This window comes from Elgaria multicarinata, chromosome 10, assembly GCF_023053635.1.
Source record: "Elgaria multicarinata webbii isolate HBS135686 ecotype San Diego chromosome 10, rElgMul1.1.pri, whole genome shotgun sequence".
NCBI lineage: Eukaryota > Metazoa > Chordata > Lepidosauria > Squamata > Anguidae > Elgaria > Elgaria multicarinata.
In genome coordinates, this window is record NC_086180.1 from 19,486,856 (window position 1) to 19,506,839 (window position 19,984).

Genomic DNA, 19,984 nt, shown 5'->3' on the forward strand with positions numbered 1-19,984 from the left:
AAAGCTCAGCTAAAAACTTTTCTTTTTCCTAAAGCTTTTAAAACTTGATTTTGTTCTGACTTTATACTGTTAATTTTACCCTACTCAGTGCCTGTTTACCCTACCCTGTGCCTGTTTGCTTTCTCTTCCCCTCCTTATTGTTTTATTATGGTTTTATTAGAATGTAAGCCTATGCGGCAGGGTCTCGCTATTTACTGTTTTACTCTGTACAGCACCATGTACATTGATGGTGCTATATAAATAAATAATAATAATAATAATAGTTCAAACCTTTAACAAATTGCACTGCTGCTACAATCAATTTCACAGCCCTATCTGCATTTCCCCCAAACACTTCTACAATACTGGACTAAGGTGCAGAGTTCCATACACTACTTTAACAAACCACCCTTCCACAAAATGGAAACAACTCTGCAGGACTTGTGTAACCTCAGCCACAGCCCTGCCTCTTGCAATATGGGGATAATAATGATGAACTTCATCCTCACACGTTGTCAAGGTAATTTTTAAAATGTTTGTAAACTCAACCTGAGTTAGAAAGATCATGAATTCCTGTCTTTGCTACTTTTTGTTTTTTGGTACACCCAGCATTGCCCAAACACAGCTACAAGGAACTCCTGGATTTTTAAATTGTTTATGAGGCTGCAATTATTTCTAGGGCTGTGCACCGCCTCGGGCCGAGGCCCTGAATCCGAGCCAAGGCGGGTTGATTCGGCCTGTCTTGCCTCAGTTCCGAGAAGGTTCTGGCTCAGCCCGAGGTGCCCCAAAGCCGAAGCAGATCAGCTCCAAAACTTTGGGGCGCCTTGGGCTGCTTCGGAGTGGCACTGGGAAGGCCTTATCTGCTGCCATCACCGCCTTCTCCTCCTCCTCGCTCCTGCTGGCTTACGCCGACACATGTGAGAATAACCAGGCCTCACACGACTTTAAGATATTGGGGGTGGGGGGGTGGGCTGAGCGATTAGTACCTCTGGCCACCGTAGTTTGTGGCCATAGAGGTACTAAACAGTTTAGTACCTCTATACCATCCCCACCCTGTGGAGGTACCCTGTGGCTCCGTGGGCTCGATTTGGAAGCCTGGCCAGGCCAATTAGGCATGTAAGCCAGGAGTTCCTCACCTCTACTATGCCTGGTTGCTTTCGGAATGACTGAGATGGACGTGTGGTATGCGTTGGTTGCCATTTGACTCCAACTGGAATATTTTAGGATGTGGGAAAAGATCATGATAGGGCTGAACGGTGAGTTATATGAATACCCATTGTTTTCCCCTCCTTCTACCAATAACCAAAATCACATGAAGGCAGTAACAACTGAGGTCATTACTACCTCACTGCCACATGCGGGCTCAGTCGACATCGTCCAGTGCTTTCCCCCCATCCATCTCAGCCTGGTTATTCATGGCATAAAAATACAACCAGGATATACAAACACTCACCCTAATAAGAATAAGTGGACTACCAAAAATAGTATATAAAAACATTTTGTCCATGAGTAAATCTGCCAGTCTCATTATATCACCATTTCAAGGTGGAAAATGAACCCTACTGAGTAAATAAAAGCGGACATGAATGACGCAAGGTGCGTTTGGAATTTATTCACTGAGCTGCAGTATTCTACTGCTGCTTACCACTATTTGTGATATCCGAATACTAATGATGAAGACATTGCCTAAAAGACGGGTTTGAGCAGACCAGCCTCACATACCGAGTGTATAACTTACTGGAGCAACCATGAATTTTAGAAGAAGTTCTTATAATGCCATTCGCTTGGGAATTTTAACAGTATTTATTGTTTTCTCAGCCTCTGTCCCAAAGTGAGGGGCAGAGGGGGCCCATAGTTAAGAAAAATTGGGAGCGCATCTCCAATTTTTTGTTTTTTTAAAAAATAACAGTCCCTAGGTAGCACTGCTATCATGGAGAACTGATGCCAGTCAGGACTCAATATGGGGTGTAGTAGACTAATGGCGAGGAACCAGTGGTAAAGCGGAGCCGGGTGTCACATGGACACAGCGCCACCACTTTTTCATTAGCAGGGATGGTGACCTCATCTGGCACCCCCTCTCTGGATTCCCTGTTGGTAGCTGAGCTGCAATCCTTACAGTAGGGGGGGAGGGGGGGAGGAATAAGGTTTCCCAGCAACAATACCTTGTTCCCTGTTGTAATACAAAATATTTTGGGTTGGGTTGGTCATGAATGGGCAATTAGCTTTACAAAAGACCTGCTCACAAATGGCTGCATGTTTGGACTCTCCTTAGGGGCATGGCTATGGAGAAGATCATGATGAGCATCTTCCCTTCAAAAAAATACCATTACATCCCCAGAAGGGATCCTAACACAGTGAGAGAGCACAGGCTTGGTATGGAGAAGATACCAGTTAGTCCCTGACATCTCGAATTTCAAAACAAGCATCTAGCAATTGAAGGGAAAGGCCTCTACCTGAGACCCTGGAGAGCTGAGCTGGAGAGCTGAGTAAGGGTAGGCAATAACTGGGCAAGAAGGACAAATAGTCTAACCTAGTATAAGGCAGTTTTCTATGTTTATAGTGGATGGTTCAGATATATCACCAAATTATGGATCAGCCTTCAAGCCTCAGGCTCACCCTTTCCTCACTCACAGTGATTCCTATCCTTTTTTCCTAGTTTGAGGCAAACTATTTTGTCCAGACTGGTAAACTATGGTTTGAGCTTTCCTTGCCTAAACTGGTAAACTATGGTCTGCCTAAACTGGTAAACTATGGTCTGAGCTTCCCTTGCCCAAACTTGTAAACTATGGTTTGAACTTGGAAACCTGGTTTGGTGTTTTCTCTGAAGCAGCCCAGAGTTGAATTCAGTGTGCGTGCATGTGTGTGTATTTCAATAGTCTATTATAGCTAGACATTCACCCTTTCCTCCCCTCTTTTCAAATTTCCAATAAGAACACTGCCATCACACCTCTCAGTCTTGGAGTGCCAGAATTGCACATGGGGATCAAATGGGCTCCCTTCTGAGCACTTAAGAGACGGAGTTTTAGTGAGACACAATGCTGAGCACAGGTTCCATCACTCCCTGATAAGTGGACCCTTTCAGTCTCCAAGACTCTTGCAAATGAAAAAAGAGGAAAATCTGTTTTGCCTCAAGGCAGAGTGCTGAAATTGCTCAAATTGCAGACAGGAAGCACAAACCCTCTGCCTTTATTAAAAACATTTTTGTTGCGTCATCAGAAGCCACAGGTGAACTCCTTTGGCGAGCACCACAGTGGGCTGAACACCAAAACATTTCAAAGCATTTGTAACCTGCGGTTGAACTGAGGGAAGGGCCAGGTAGTAAATGATGCCCATTCACAGCTGGTTGGGAATTGTGGGAGTTGCAATCCAACACATCTGGAGGGCACCAGGTTGGAGGAAGCTGTGCTAAACATATTTTAGCATGATGTCCAATTGAGGCCAATGAATCAGAGCAGCCCCAAACTAGTCCGGTCTTACAGTAGTATCCAACTGCACAGCGGCGGTAGCAGTAATAAAATTCTGCTAGCATAAACCAACACTTGTGGAATGGGGAAATGTGGGGATTTGCTGCCCAAATTCAGCAGTTAACTGCCTTTTTTTTTACTATTGCCCTAGCAAGTGCTGGTCATGTCGCACAAGCGATGGTTTGTGCTAGTGCAATTTCATTAGTGTTAGCACTGCTTCATAGTTGGGTATTACTACCATTATCAGCAAGAGCTCTGTAAAAAATTCCCGCAGAGACGCTTTCAGCCCTGCTACTCAATATCCTTTTAAACGGAGATGCCAAGGACTGGACCTGGGACATTCATCATGCTCCGCCATTGAACTATGGCCCCTCCCCACAAACAGCAGTCCTGCAAGTGCAGCTCTCAGTTTTCAAATGCGAGATGGAGTGGGGGAGATCAGGAGAAGCAAATCCTAGCTCAGGGGTTGTTAATATGGCTTCATTGTTTGCCTTGACATATTTAATTGCTTTAAACATTGTGCTGGGTTTGTTTTGTTTTTTACTTCCCATCATCACAGATGCCTTTGTTATAGAAAGGTGATACATAGATCTTTGAATCGGACATTGGACACGCTGGTTGGGGATGATGGTAGTTGTAGCTGTTGCTCTTAGACTAGAGAGTCAAAGGGAAGAAAGATCTGTCTTCTGCTATGAGGCAGGGGATTTAGGACTACTGGGAGGCTGTACCACCTGCTTTCTAGGAGTAGTATCCAGCCAAGAGGAAGGCTGTCCTGGCCCATCCATTGGACAGAGAAGAAGCAGCTGGAGGGAGGGAGCTTCCCCCTCCCTGCCAGAAAGGACACTCAGCTTTGACTGATAGATGCTCTTGGGAGTACAGAAAAAGGGGGCAGAAATTGCTCCAGCCCTATCCATCGGCCAAAGGATCCCAATCCATCTGTTGCTAGTCACACAAGAACACCAGCATGGGTAGATCAGTCTGCCCCAAAGGGCATTTAAATGCCCCTTTGGAGCTCACCACCATGTTCTGGTGATCTCCTTCCTCTCCCCTCTCCTTTTCCTTTGTGTGTTTCAACATAGACTCATAGAATAGTAGCGCTGGAAGGGGCTTATAAGGCCATCAAGTCGAACCCCCTGCTCAATGCAGGAATTGTTATTTTCACTTGTAAGCCCGATGGGCAGGGCCTGGCTCTCTCTTTTTATTGATGTGAGCCACTTTGGGAGACCATCGTGGTCTGAAAAGTGGAATAGAAATGTATTAAATAAATAAATAAATAATCCAATACATCTGGAGGGCACCAGGTTGGGGAAAGCTGGTATATATAGTTAGTATTTCCTTCACTTTCTCCTTGCTAGCATCTCCTTCACCTTCTCGGTCGGAAAAGCAAACCGATCAAATCTCCTCTGTTGTTCTTTGGCATGCGATAAAAGAGTACAACTACAATTACATGTTGTTGACTGAACACGTCAAACAATTTTAAGTATAACGTCAGGTGAGGTCAATTCACTTCTGCATTCTCTTCACATAAGAAAGTCTGTATCAGGATTACATAAGGGATTAGAAGGGGGCAATCAGCAGTGCCTAGCCTGTAATGAACTCAATCTTGGGGTGGGTGGGGGGGAGAGAAGCGATTCATTTGGGATGTAGCTAAGATGCATGTTTAATGATACAGAGGCAAAGTGTCAGGGAAGATACACCTTCCTCTATAGGTTTGCCGATTGTCTTGCCAACTTGAGGAGGTGTGATCCTTTCCAGTTAGTAAGTAATCATCTTGTGACCCAAAGCAAATAAAACTGAGGAGATGTGTTCTTTCTCTCTCTCTCTCTCTCCATGCTTTAGGCTCTTGTACCATTCGTTTTTTCCACGCTGACTCACTTAATTTTTGAGAAGTACATTTGTCTCCACCCTCCTGTGCAATCAATCCCATTCTTTATTCCATCGTGGGATGCTGGCACCATGAATGATGTTACATAACCACATTTTTGAGAACTACATTCTTCCAAGAAAAGGCAACAAAGGCTCTTGTGATATATGTTTTTAAGGGTTTTTTTACCCCCCTCTTCCAATGTTTTGATGGTTGCAATTGTGGACATGGGAGTGCCCCTTCCCCCACCCTGATGCAATGTTTTCCCTGGAGAATAAAACGGAGTCCACAAACGTAAAAAGTTTAGGATTATCACAATTTCCTAACTACTGGATCAGGGTGGAAGTTATCGGAACAAGAACACGGGACATGTGGTCTAGATTTAACTTACTTAGGGTCCAACACAATCGAGGGTGCATTTGCAGTAGCATTTTACCAATGAGTTGTGGCTGCAACTACTTCTGACTATGCCCCCATTGCTCCATATTTACCTTATTGTTCCATCCTATAAACCAATGTGTGCATATTGCTAAATCTGTAGGAATAAGGTACAACAATCCAAATAAACCTTTTTTATGGTGCTGCTACAGGACCGTGTGACCAATAAACTTTTCAGTGTTGGAACATGAAGCCATATAATTTAGGCTGGGAAGTACAGCGCTGGCACGAAGTTTCGCTTTGGAAATGTTCATGCATACCCAGAAGGTGACATCGTGTACTTGCCTTGGCAGCTATCAAAGCCGTGTGTACTGCAACCACAAACCAGCAATTTTAAGAACTCTGATATAATACAATGAGAAGACATTAAACCATGCTTAGTGTCTCTGCCAGAACTGCTAACTCTAGACAGGGTGGGCAACAGAGAAGAATTTTGAGATCCCTCCAGAAACGGGCAATGGGATGGAAGCCAATTTCTGTATTTTATGGAATTAAACAGAGAGGGTTGGATCCAGACTAAGTTGAAATCAATGGGGACGGGCCACAGGTTAGTGGTAGAGCACATTAGACACTCCCTTCCAAGTCAAGTAAAAAAAAGGGGAAAAAAGGAAAAATTATCTTGGGAAGGGGTGGTCATACCCAGCTTAACCACCTGAAACTTTGGCAAGCTCCTGCCAGTCAGACATTAGTGTCTTAGGTAGACCAACAAACTGATTTGGCACAAGCCAGGTGTGTGTGTGTGTGTGTGTGTGTGTGTGTGTGTGTGTAGAGAAAGAGAAAGAGAAAGAGAAAGAGAAGGAGAGAGAAAGAGAAAGAGAAAGAGAAAGAAAGAGAGAGAGAGAGAGAGAGAAGAGCCCTTTCTACACCTAAGGATTATCCCAGGCAAATGGAGGGATTGTCCCTGCCTGCTCCCAGGGTCCCCTGTGTGTCATTTGGATGCGCAGGGATGATCTCGGGATGATCCGGGGTGGGTGGGGGGAAGGCAGGTGTAGAAAATGGCCAGAGAGAGGGAGAGAGAGAGGTGTAAAGCTGCACAAGAGAAAAGCAACAAGGAAGCTCTGAATGCAGTTAGTCTTAAATTAAAACACTTAAGACAGATAGACTAACAACAGAGTAATTTCAAAATGTATTTAGAACCAAGCGTTTGGGTTCTGCCCTTTTCAGGGGTTGTAATGTTAAATGGGTACCAAGAGTGGCAGTATGGAATGCTGGGAGCTGAACATTCCTAAGGAGAAAAAAAGCAGAGGTGTGACTGGTATGAAGCTGATGAATTGTCCTCCAGATTAAGGCCATACAGGCTAAGAGTTTGTAGAGCCAGCAATTTCCCTTTCTGCCAAGCGTATCAGTGTCCTTGGTTTGTTCAATAGGAAGCATAGTCTCTGGGATTTACAGTGGCTTCCAAATGAGCAAAGGCGCAATGAAGGATTTCCTCCTACTGCAAATACTAGCTTCAGAGGAGGGATCTCCCTCAAGACTCCAATTGGGGAGGAAAGGGTGATATTCCTCTTCCATGCCTGGTCTGTTCCCATTAATCATCAGTCTCCCAGCACTTTTTTTTTAAAAAAACTGTGCCAAGTCCTCAGACAAGTTAGAGTAGCTTTTAATCAGCATTAGATAAAGAGCTAAACACAAAGTCCAGAACTTTCCATAAGTATTTGGGGGGGGGGATTCCACACGTCGTACTGAGGGCGCTTCTATGCGCCCCCAGTGCGACCCCAAAACGATCTTGTAGCTTGCCTTTCGAAGAGACAAGGAAGAGGCGTCCTTGCCGCCGCCGCCCACCTACCTCCTTGCCGGCCGGGTCGGAGAGCTCGGCGGAAGAAGGCGGGGTGGAGAGCGGAAGGCAAGCTACACAATCGTTTTGGGGTCGCACTGGGGGCGCATAGAAGCGCCCTCAGTACGACGTGTGGAATCCCCCTGGATATATTTAAAAGCTAGGTCAAGACTCTAAAGTTTTCCCAGGCATTTTAGTGATCATTATATTGATTAATGACGAGGGAGCGCTTATTATTGAATGGTTTTAATCCACCATTTTATTTGGTGTTGGTTTTTCTGCTGCTTGTGTTTTTAGATTCGTTGCTGTGTTAATCTGCTGATTTCTGGATTTTGTCCTTTGAAGTATTTCGTTTACGTTGTTTTTAATTTTATCACTGTGAGCCCTTTGGGGAATGTTATTCAAATTGAAAAGCAGGATTATAAATACGCTAAACAATTGGTCCACTCTGCAAAAGATGGCTTTTGGTTGTTCCTCTTTAGCAATGGTTTTCGGGTTAATGAGCAGAGGTGCCAAAATGTTATCGGTGCAAGCCAAGGTACCAAAAACATTTTATTAATAGAATGTAGCAAGTGACTGTATTATATTACAGTTATCTGTTATCCAATTTTAATTTTAATCTTATTTCTTGCTGTTGAAACAATAAAACAAACTGATCTATTCCAAATAAATAAATGTGAATGCTAGCCAATGTTATCCAATCGCATACATGGAACAAAAGATGGAAACTTTTGAGTTTGCTCCTGCTGCCACATTCTCTTGCTTTCCCAAGGGCTCCAACAGACAGGCACCACAGATAACAGGCACAGGAATAATGACAGAAGAGCTGGCGATTAGATGGGAGTTAGAACGGCTTCTTCGGAGATAAGAAAGGGAGGAAAATGGCAATTTTAGGGACTCATGATATATTCGAAACTCTGCCTTCTTCAGCCAAGAGGTAAGACAGTCTTCCCTCAACAATAACATGAGAATAACCCTCATTTGGAGGCAAGCAAGTGCAGACCCTTGCATTAAAAAGACAAAGAAGGGAGCTGTCCACTTGGACTCTGCAACTCATGGTGCTGAAGCCTTTCAGCCATTCTGATGCTCTGCTCTAGAGCTTTGCACCACTGAACTAGGGTGGAAGACAGAAGCAGTGTTACTCCAGGAGCCTTGCTTGTACTTCAAGAGGCAGATAACTGTTGGCCCTATCAGCTTCATATTTCTGTTTCCAAATCACAGAGGGTTTTTTGGGGTGGGTGGGTTACTTCTTCTTACTCCAACAGAACTCAAAGAAGCCGTGAAAGTAGCTTCTGGTCTAATCCTCTGTACTGCTAACAAACAAGCAAAATAAGACTTGACCGTTCTGTGCTCAAAGCAAAATGAAGTTTAGAAGTTAAAGGAAATGTTCCCAGAATAGTAGGACATTGTTATGGTGAAGCAAGTCCCCTCACACTATTTTCTGTTCTTTTTAAGGACTACTCATAAAGCTAAGGAGGTAGCTTTACTATACATTTGTTTCAAGGTACCTAAAGTGGGGGTGCAACCCTCAACTGTGTGGCCACCCTGCAACTTGGTTCCTGTTTATTTTGGTCCTTCTGTTTATTCTTGGATTGGGGTCTCTCTCTGTGTTACTGTGCTGGAGTTAGGCACAGTCGGGACTTGAACCAGGAACCTTCCAAGTCCATAGGCTGGCAACTTCATTGGCTGCCAGTCCAGGTCCGGGCCCGATTTAAAGTGCTGGTATTGACATTTAAAGCCCTAAACAGTTTGGGGCCAGGCTATTTGAAGGAACGCCTCCTCCCATATGTACCTGCCCGGACCTTAAGATCATCTACAGGGGCCCTTCTCCGTGAGCCCCTGCCAAAGGAAGTGAGGCAGGTGGCTACTAGGAGGAGGGCTTTCTCTGCTGTGGCACCCCAGTTGTGGAATGAGCTCCCCAGAGAGGTCCGCTTGGCGCCTACACTGTACTCCTTTCGTCACCAGCTGAAGGCCTTTTTATTCTCTCAATATTTTAACACTTAATTTTAACTTAAATTTAAATTGTACTGTTCTAACTCTGTATTTTAATCTTATATCAATTTTGCTGCGTGGTTTTATCCTGGTTGTGGTTTTTTATACTGTGTTTTGTATTTGTGCTTTTAACCTGTTGGTTGTTTTATTATGGTTTTAATTTTTGTGAACCTCCCAGAGAGCTTTGGCTATTGGGCGGTATAAAAATGTAATAAATAAATAAATAAATAAATACCCCTTGTAGCAAGCCACTCAGAATGGTGGGCAAAACAGAGTATTTCCGTCCTTTCTGGCTCCACCCCTAGACAGCCCATTGGCTCTCCCTGACCTGGTCTAAATGAAAATGCTTCCGGGTCTGGCCAGGGTCTTTGCCTAAATAGCATCCTAATTTAGGTCTTGCCTGCTTATTTGTCTCTACTTTCTTGTGTTTTCTCTCTGCCTGCCAACCACTTCCTCTCACGTAGGAGTTGTTGCAAGTGTCCGACTGAGTCCATGAGGGCAGCGGACCCTCCCACCTTGCGTCCGGCCCTCATGGACCCAGTCAGGCACCCCAGCAGTGAGCGCGGACCGCTGCCAAGCCCGTCATGAGGCCTCAGCAAGTGCTCGGCAGCTGCCCGCAGCCGCTGCTGAAATTGTGCACTTCCCCACTCTGTGTTAATGGCATCCGCCATTGGTGCGAAAGGGGAAAGTGCACCATTTCAGGAGGCTCCAAAAATGGCGCATTTCTCCCATGGCAAATTGCGCATTGGCAAATTGCGCATTTACCCTGCAGTGCCAATGGGGGCCTCAAAGGCCCTATTAACACAAGGGTAAAGGGTTACCTTTAAGAACCCCTTTGGCAAGGGGGGGAGGGATGTGCGATTTCCCAAGACTCCGGAAATTGAGCATTTCCCCATTCCATGCTTACGCACAATTTCGGCAGCTCATGTTTTATTTAGTGTTGTTCCCTGCCTCCATCCAGAGGGAGAGGTAGGTAATAAATATTTATTTATTTATTATTTATTTATTACATTTCTATACCGCCCAATAGCCAGAGCTCTCTGGGCGGTTCACAAAAATTAAAACCATTCATAATATAAAACAACAGTATAAAACCATAATATAAAATACAATAAAAAAGCTCAACCAGATAAAAACAGCAGCAATGCAAAATTACAAATTTAAAACACCAAGTTAAAATGTATTTATAGATTGTTAAAATGTTGGGAGAATAAAAAGGTCTTCACCTGGCGTCTAAAAGCATATAATGTAGGTGCCAAGCGAACCTCCTTAGGGAGCTCATTCCACAGCCGGGGTGGCACAGCAGAGAAGGCCCTCCTCCTGGTAGCCACCTGCCTCACTTCCTTTGGCAGGGGCTCGCGGAGAAGGACCCCTGAGGATGACCTTAGGGTCCAGGCAGGTACATATGGGAGGAGGCGTTCCTTCAGATAACCTGGCCCCAAGCCGTTTAGGGCTTTAAATGTTAATACCAGCACTTTGAATCGGGCCCGGACCTGGACTGGCGTAATGTGGTCTCGTCGGCCAGTCCCTGTTAGTAAGCGTGCTGCCCTGTTTTGTACCAGTTGAAGTTTCCGGACCGTTTTCAAAGGCAGCCCCACGTATAACGCATTGCAGTAATCCAAACGAGAGGTTATCAGAGCATGGATCACTGTAGCTAGGCTATCTCTGTCCAGATAAGGGCGCAGCTGGTATATCAGCCTAAGCTGGTAAAAGGTGCTCTTTGCCACTGAGTTCACCTGTGCCTCAAGTGACAGTTCTGGATCCAAGAGCACCCCCAAACTACGGACCCGATCCAAATATATGATGATGATGATGATGATGATGTGGCCTGGCTCGCGAGGATAAGAGGCAGCAGTGGCAGGGCGAGCATCTGCTGAGCGCCATGCAAGTGATTTCACCCATCCCTACTCTCATGATCCACCCTTTGAACAAGTACCTTATAATTTAATATGGCTATTTGGGCAGAGCTATAAGGTTCTGCGCCACTTCTTGAGTCTACAGTACTGCTGTTTGTGGTACTGCAGCTAAAACGGGCCAACAGGAATGAGAAGTTTAAAAAACTGCAATGTTTTCAATAAAGTACTGAAATAAAACCAGGATATTTTTTTTAAAAAAAGTATTTATTTGATTCGTACCCTACCTTTCTACCAAGAAAATGGCACTCAAGGTGATTTATGATTATAGATACATAAAAATTAAAACGATAAAACAAATCCATTAAAACACAATTAAAGGCGCAACAATAACAGCATAAAAACAGCAACCAACCCAACAGACCAGCTTATATGCCAAAAGCTTGCTTGGAAAAAAAATGTCTCTGCCTGCTGGTAGAAGGACAATAGAGAGGGACTTAAGTCCCCCTCCCTCAACAGGGAATTCCAGAGCCTGGAGCTACCACCGAGAAGGCCCTCAGTTGTGTGGCCATCAAATGCACCTCTGAAGTTGTTGGTACCAAAAAAAGGTCCCCACCTGAAGATCTTAAAACCTGGGCAGGGTAATATGGAAGAAGGTGATCTTTCAAGTAGCCTAGTCCCAAATTGTTTAAGGCTTTATAGGTGACAACCAGCATTTTGAAATGTGCCCGGAAACAAACCGGCAGCAAGTGAAGCCAGGAGTCACATGCTCCCTGTAAACAGCCTCAAGTCAACATTCTGGCCTTAGCGTTCTTGACCAGCAGAAGTGTCTGAACAGTTTTCAAAGGTAGCCCCATGTAGTTGGTGCATTAGCTTTAGCTGCACAAACGCACTCCCGGCCACTGCCAAAACCTGGGCAGACAAGCAAACTACAACCCAATTTTGTTTCATCAGAAACATGGCTAAGAAATGGAACCATTAATTTAAGCTACTCTTGCTTCTTCACAAAAAGAAGTGCTGCCTTTAATCTCAAGAACCACAAAAATCTAATTTGGCATAGGAATGGCCTCGGAGTGCATCTGACTATTCTACCATTCCATTACATTTGATGACAGCAATCTTAAATCATGGGCATCTTTGAGCATATTTCTCACAATCTGCCGATACCATTCTAGAGTCAAGCATGTAAGCAAAACATCTTTTCCAATACTAATGACAAGCAGAACACTTGCCTAATTTAATGTGGGCATGGCTGGCCGCGCAACACTTAAATTTCTTACAGCATTTGCAGGCTCTGCTGCAATGCTGCAAATCTGCTTTGTGCACCCAGCAAACACACACAAGTGCTCTCAAAAGATTATTAGAAAGCTACATATTGCTTTTGATGGAGAAAGAAGGAACACTAACCTGGTGAAGAATGCAGCACTGCTTATGAAGGAGATTTCATCAGCTAGATCCATCTCCTCCGAACGCAAACTGTCCGTTAAATGGATGCTAACCCGGGGAATTCCATCTGACAGTCTTGGCTGCGGCACTAAACATGCCAGAGAAGACCCTTCTTGTTTGGACTTTGCAATCTAGAGAAACACAGGAAATATAAAATCAGCAAGGGGCAGAGAAATCTTCCCAGCTCATTTGCAGCAAGCAGGATTTTCTTTTAAATTAATAATAGTGAATTCCCAGCAAAGAATGAGTCAGCACTTTTCCCCCTGCCAAATGAAAATAAATAAATCCCCAAAGCCCAAATCTCCTGCTAGAAGGTAACTGTAAAGGTAGGAAACCACAACAAGAAATCTCAAGCAGGAGTTTCACAACATTTTAAAGCAACATATCAAAAATAAAGCTGGATAATATATTAACCTTGTAACATCACAGTAGGCTGAACTAAGCCTTTTTGTGTGTTCTCTTTCTACAAAAAAAATTACCATGTCATGGTAATCTTCCACAAATAAGTAGATGTGTTTTTTTTAAAGATTATTATTATGGTGATGTAGTTGCTAACATACATGGAGCTCAGTCAGCCATTACAAAAATAATAGCATACAGTTAGAGGTGTAAAACATTATGTACATTATGTCAGCAGGAGTATTCAACAACTGAATAGCAGTGACTCAACTATATTTATGGAACTGTAACAGGTAATACCATTAAACTGTTTGATTTATAGATACTTTATTTGCACATTAGACAATTTTTAAAAATATAAAAACAATTACACATTTAGACCATTTCAAAACAAATCCTTCTTAAACAAGAGGGGATGTTAGAACAGCTGCACTGCAATAAGCAACCATACAGGACATGGAAAGAATGAATAAAGGATAGCCTGGCTCCAATACTGAGGCTACTTGTGTGCACAAGAATGAACTCCAAAGCACGCAGGTATTTTATTTATTACATTTGCATCATATTACATATTTTTCCTCCAAGGAGCTCAAGGTTAGGGATTTTATTATAATAAGAAGTATAGAAGTATCACAAATTAATAATAATAATATGGCATATATTTCTTCCCCCACTCCATTTTATCTTCATAATCACCTGGTTACATGGCGGGATAGTGATTGGCCCAAGGTCACCCAGTGAACTCCATGACTGAGTGAGGATTTGAACCCAGGTCTCCTCAGTACCAAACTAACCTTAGCTCAGGATGCTATGATCATATCTACTGTCCACAAGGAGTTAAGCCCAATTTTGCTGTGAATAGGGAAGTCGAGCTTGATGGTTTACAGTCCATGGTTTACTGCATGCAGATGAAGTCGAGCTTCATCTGCATGCAGTAAACCATGGACTGTTGTTCCAAGATCTTGGGGCTTGTTGTCCATGCAGCATGTCCCCCCTATCCCACCATCACTACTTGCTTCTTGGAGCAATTCCAAGTCAAAAATGTGAGGCTGGGGAAGAATACCATAAAAGAAAGGTACAAAGTAGGGCAGGACTTTGCATGACAATCAGCATAGATCCCATTTGATTTGTCTTGTCTGTCACTTAAAAAATGGTCTGGAAGCCTCCATGTATGTCTGTAACATGTAGTTTATTTGTGCCATAGTCTAAATCAAGATTAGGCAATTTGGTGCTCTCCAGATGTTTTGGACTACAACCCCCATAAACCCCAGCCAGCATGGCCAATGGTCAGTAACGACGGGGGCTGGAGTTCAAAACACTTGGAGGGAACCAAGTTGTCTACCCTTAATCTAAATGTTGTGAATTAAGGCTGGTCCACACAACCACTTCAATGTAGTAGAACTTAGCCTGAAACCCAAGTACTTTTTTTTAAAGGTTTTAATGCTTTATTTATTTCAACAACAAAAACATATACAACATACTGCCATACAACATATTCATTATACACTGTCAGTTATTTCAGCTATTCTACAACAACAACAAAACTCAGCAGAACACACCTATTAATATCTAAGAATCAATTAAGTAAAATTTGTATCCAATAAATAGAATTTTCATAACACTACACAGAACATCCCAAAATAAATTAGATGTAAACTGAACTAAACAGATTAGATAGGACATAAGATCAGAATATCACATATCTCCCAAGCGATGTTCTATTATACAGTAAAACAATAATATATATTAATTTCTCTATCATAATTATTTTCTATTATAAATAATAAAAGGTTTCCATTCCCCTGTAAATTTAGGGATCTGTTGTCTGCCATCTCTTAACCTCACTACTTCACTAATTTTCAATAACTGAGCAATTTGCCACACTTTAGTAAACCATTCTTTAATAGCAATTGGTTTTCTATTTTTCCAGTTCTTGGTTATTATCATCTTTGCTGCTGTTAACAAATTTGATAACATTGGCTCATGAATTTTTAAGATTTCAGGTGAAAGAGCTCCAACAACATTGTTTTGGGATTAAAAGATAGAGTATAACCTGTTATTTTAAGAATTTCCCTCCCAACTTGTTTCCAAAAATCCTGGACCTTTGGACATGTCCACCACATATGTATATAATCAGCCGAGGGCATCCCACAATTCCAGCAGGCACAATTACCTTTCCTATATATTTTGTTTAATCTATTAGGCGGTATCTAACCCAAGTACTTTCTAAAGCATCGTGGAAGTGTTTGAACATACATTCTGTGCCCTGAAAACAGAAATGTATTTATATCATATATTTCCATCCAGCCATATCAATAAATGTTTTTTCCTAAGGCAGTTTCCAAAATGAAAAGACATGCATATCAAACATTAAAAGCAGTAAGTAATTTAATAGCAGGAGAATAAACAGGCCAATAATCCAGGAGTATGGCGGTAAACCATTCAGGCAGCCCATTTACTACGAAAAAAAAGCCAGCTTAGATAGATTCCAACCCAAATTCTGCTACTTTGACGCAAACAGTTGCATCCATCCTTAGGAAGAATGACCTCTGGACTCAAGCTCAAGGCCATAGAGAAGATCAAAGTTGTTCGGGAGCCATTGTTATCAACTGGTTATGTCTTTGTAGAAGGCAGTTATATCAGTGAAGCCCCATTTAAGTAGCTGGACGTTAGCCTGGAGCAGTATCTACTATACTCTGACTAAGAATGGTCTCAAAGGGCAACCAGGAAGGACACAACTGAAAATTATGGTTTAGATATGTCAGGAATCAGCATTCCGCACAATCTTTGAATGCAAACTCCCTGGCTAGCAACAGCAACAGAAGCTGCTGACCTCTAAAGATACAGCAAAAAGCCTTGTGGCACCTTCAAGCAGCCTTGCCTAACCTCCAAATGTTTTGGAAACCAAAACTCGTTAGCTTCAGTAAGTATGGCTAAACATCAGGAATCCTGGGAGTTGTATCCACAACATATGGAGGGCCCCAGGTTGGAGAAGGCTACTTTAAAGAGGTTTATCCTCCATGTATTTGTCTGTGGCCATCATCAAATTTGTGGTAGTGAGTTCCATAGTTTAACCATAGAATCATAGAATAGCAGAGTTGGAAGGGGCCTACAAGGCCATCGAGTCCAACCCCCTGCTCAATGCAGGAATCCACCCTAAAGCATCCCTGACAGATGGTTGTCCAGCGGCCTCTTGAAGGCCTCTAGTGTGGGAGAGCCCACAACCTCACCAGGCAACTGATTCCATTGTCGTACTGCTCCTGGGAGTTGTATCCACACATTGTCCTGAATCTCCCGTGATTCAGCGTCACTGGGTGACCCCGGATTCTATTATATGGGGTGGGTTTTTTTTTTAAAAAAAAACTTCTTCCTATCCACTTTCTCCACAAAATGCCCAGTTTTATACATTTCTATGATGTCCCCACTTAGGGTGTAACCCTATGCATGCATTTAGACAGATAAACCTTCTACAACTACCAGCATTCTGCAGCCAGCCATGCAGGCTAGGGAATGTTTGGAGTTGTAGAACTTCTTTGGGTCTAAACGTGCATAGGATTGTCCCTTTAATTGCAATTTTTCTAAGCTAAACAGGCCCAAGCATTGTAACCTTCCCTCATCCAGAAGTTGCTCCAGCACACTGATCGTTTTGGTTGCCCTTTTCTGTACCTTTTCCAGCTCTGCGATACGCTTTTTGAGATGCAGTGACAACACCTGTACCCGGTATTCCAACTGTGGTCACATCACAAATTTGTATAAAGGGGTTTGCGAACCACCCAGACAGCTTTGGCAATTGGGCGGTATAGAAATGCAATAAATAAATAAAGGTATACATATGGGCAGGTTTATTTTTGATTCCTTTCCTAATGATCCTCAAGATAGAATTTGCCTTTTTCACAGCAACCACACGCTGGGGCAATGTTTTCTTTGAGCTATCCACCAAAACTGCAAGATCCCTTTCCTACAAGATCACCAATTTAGACCCCCCATCACCATATATGTGAAGTTCAGGGCCTAATCTAAACTAAGCAGGATATAGCACTATGAAAGTGGTATATGGTATGTGTCAATGGGCTCTAACAGTTGTCAGTGCACTTCAATACCACTGTAAAGCAGTAGTGTGGCTCCTGCCTTTTTTATACTGCTTTCATAGTGCAATATCCTGCTTGGTGTAGATTAGGCCCGTATGTTCTGCCCCACTGTGCATTACTTTGCACTTGCTTACACTGAACTGTATTTGCCATTTTAATGTCCAGTTTAAAGAGATCCTTTTGGAGTCATTTATTGTCCCTTTATTTAACCATCCTGAATAATTTGCTGATGTCAGCAAGCCTGGCCACCTCACCGCTCATCTAGAACTCCAGATCATTTATGAAGAAGTTAAAAAGCCCCAGTCCCAATACAGAGCCAATACAGTGTACATCCCTCCATTGCAAGAATTGACCAATTATTCCTACTCTCTGTTATTTAACTGGTTACTAATCCATGAGAGGGACGTCATGGGGACTACATGGGCTAGCCCTCCCTTCCTCCGTCTGTGTTTCTGGAGCACACTGAAAGCTCCTTCACATAAGGGGGAATCGTCACCCAATCAAACTCCCCGTAAGGAGGACTTCTGAGTGTGTACACTGTTACACATACTTTTCTGATGTACTCTGAATTAACTGGTGGAGGGTTTGTGTGGCCAGTGTGCATATCAGCAGTGGGGGTGGTGGTGGTGGTGGTGATGAGGCTAGCCCAAGCTTATCAAATCTGTTTCAGCCCGAAGCCTGAATTCAATTTTGGAGACGCTCTTGGAAAGACCACTAAATGATCAGCAGTCAGGGGAAAGGGGATGTGGCCATCTGAGGAATCCTGGAAGGCTGGATTGGACACCAGGCAGGCCAGGTTTTGTCCCGCAGGCCTGAGTTTCAACAACCCTAGGCTAAGCCATCGGACCCACACACATTATTTCAATGCCAGAGTCAGCTTTGCTACAGTTATTTTGTTAGAAAGGCAATTGGCAGAGAAAAAACAAAAGGCAAACCACAAGGAGCATTTACCAGTCCCACAAGCACACAAGGCTATCTTAGTGAAATAAAGGAGACCACACCCTTCTCTAGTGAAGAAAAGGTAAAATGCTTTTACTCACACACATGCTTGCATAAAAATGCAGGTACAGCAGAGTTTCAAACAAGGGTTTGTTCAGTCCATTTTGTGTTCCATTACACAGACAGGAATGAGAGCAAAACCACATGTGACCTCAGCAATGGTGGAAGTCAGAGCATGGGGTGGGGGGTTGAAGGAAGGGGAGGAGTACAGGAAACCACACTGAGGACTATAGAGATCCTAGGGCTAGTTGTGGTCAAAATTCCCACGAACTAACTAATCACAATACTGCCGCCTTTGAGTAGCTTGCAGATGAGGTTGCAACATCCCCAACAATCTCACCACCCACTTGCGTATAATCACACAGCATTCTGAAGCAAGTATGAGAGCAATGCTACCTGCCCTCACTCTGGTGCTTTGTGGGGGGGGGTGGAGTGGGGGGGGGAGATGGCAGTTGCCAGCCAACCAGTAGTGGGGCTGAGGAACTGGCAGCAGACGCAAAAAAAGCGAGCCGACAAACACTTTCAAGAAACCATTCACCACCATTTCCTCCTGCGATTCCAATCCTTTCATCTTCAGCGCAGCACGTTGTGGAAAACCCGTGCCTCACCAAGGTGAGTCTCAAATCAAAACACGCATTTATTTTTAGAAATGTAAACCAAGGATAAGCATCCATTGTCTTAAAAATACCCAATATTATTTTTAGAAATGTAAACCAAGGATAAGCATACACCTTGTTAAAAATGCCCGATAAATCAAAGGACAGGTTGAATAAAAAACTACGCAAACCTCCTATGGTTCCTGCTACTATCTAGCAGCTGCAAACGTTTTCTTTGAAGATATCTAGCCTCAAACTATACTTGTTTAGAGTATAACCTTGGTGCAATTCATGTGTTATGGGTGGACTACATGTGTACTTCTGTAACCCAATACATACGAGTCCAGATAACACCATGGAAAGGAGGTGAAATGATAGCAGACATTTAAGAGCTTAGATCCCTTTGCCCAGGAGCTCTGCCAGAGTTCTAATTTGAGCATAGTCTACAAGATGTATTGATGGCCACTACTATGGATGGCTTCCAAAGGGACAAATTCCTGGAGGATGAAGTTCTCAATGGCTACTAGTTGTCATGGCTATATGTTACCTCCAATATCAGAGGCAGTATGCGTACCTATACTAATTGCAAGGGAACACAGGACGGAGGGTGCTGTTGCTACTCATGTCCTGCTTGTGGGTTTTCTGTTGGCCACTGTGTGAACAGAATGCTGTACTAGATGGACCCTTGGTCTGATCCAGCAGGGCTCTACCCTATTTCTTCGATTCTAAGACGCACTCCCCCCGCCCCATATAAACATCTCTAAAAAAAGGGGTGCATCTTAGAATCGCAGGTGTGTCTTAGTTTTTTTTTTCCTGTTGGTGGTACTGAAATTAGTGTGCGTCTTACAATCGATGGCGTCTTACAATCGAAGAAATACGGTACTTATGTTCTTATGGTTGGACATATTTCTTTCTTTTTTCTTTTTTTAAAATTATATCCTGACTGAAATCTAGAGCGGATTCACTGCCCCGCTGACATCAGAGCCACCAGCCTGCATTGGCGGGAGGACAGAAAACCTTGGGGGGAATGGAATGGAGTGGGGTGGGGTGGAACACTGACCAGGAGCATCCCACAGTACAAGCTAGACAAAG

At 43.4% G+C, this 19,984-nt stretch overlaps 1 protein-coding gene across 2 annotated transcripts in view; it reads right to left on the bottom strand.

Annotated features, from left to right (window-relative positions):
• The window catches only part of FAM13A (family with sequence similarity 13 member A), a 164,817-nt gene that overhangs the window by 88,074 nt on the left and 56,759 nt on the right, over positions 1 to 19,984 (bottom strand). For both annotated transcript variants that reach the window (XM_063136233.1, XM_063136232.1), the window contains one exon: positions 12,772 to 12,941. In XM_063136233.1, the coding sequence (XP_062992303.1) occupies positions 12,772 to 12,941 (170 nt within the window). The remainder of the gene's footprint in view (positions 1 to 12,771; positions 12,942 to 19,984) is intronic.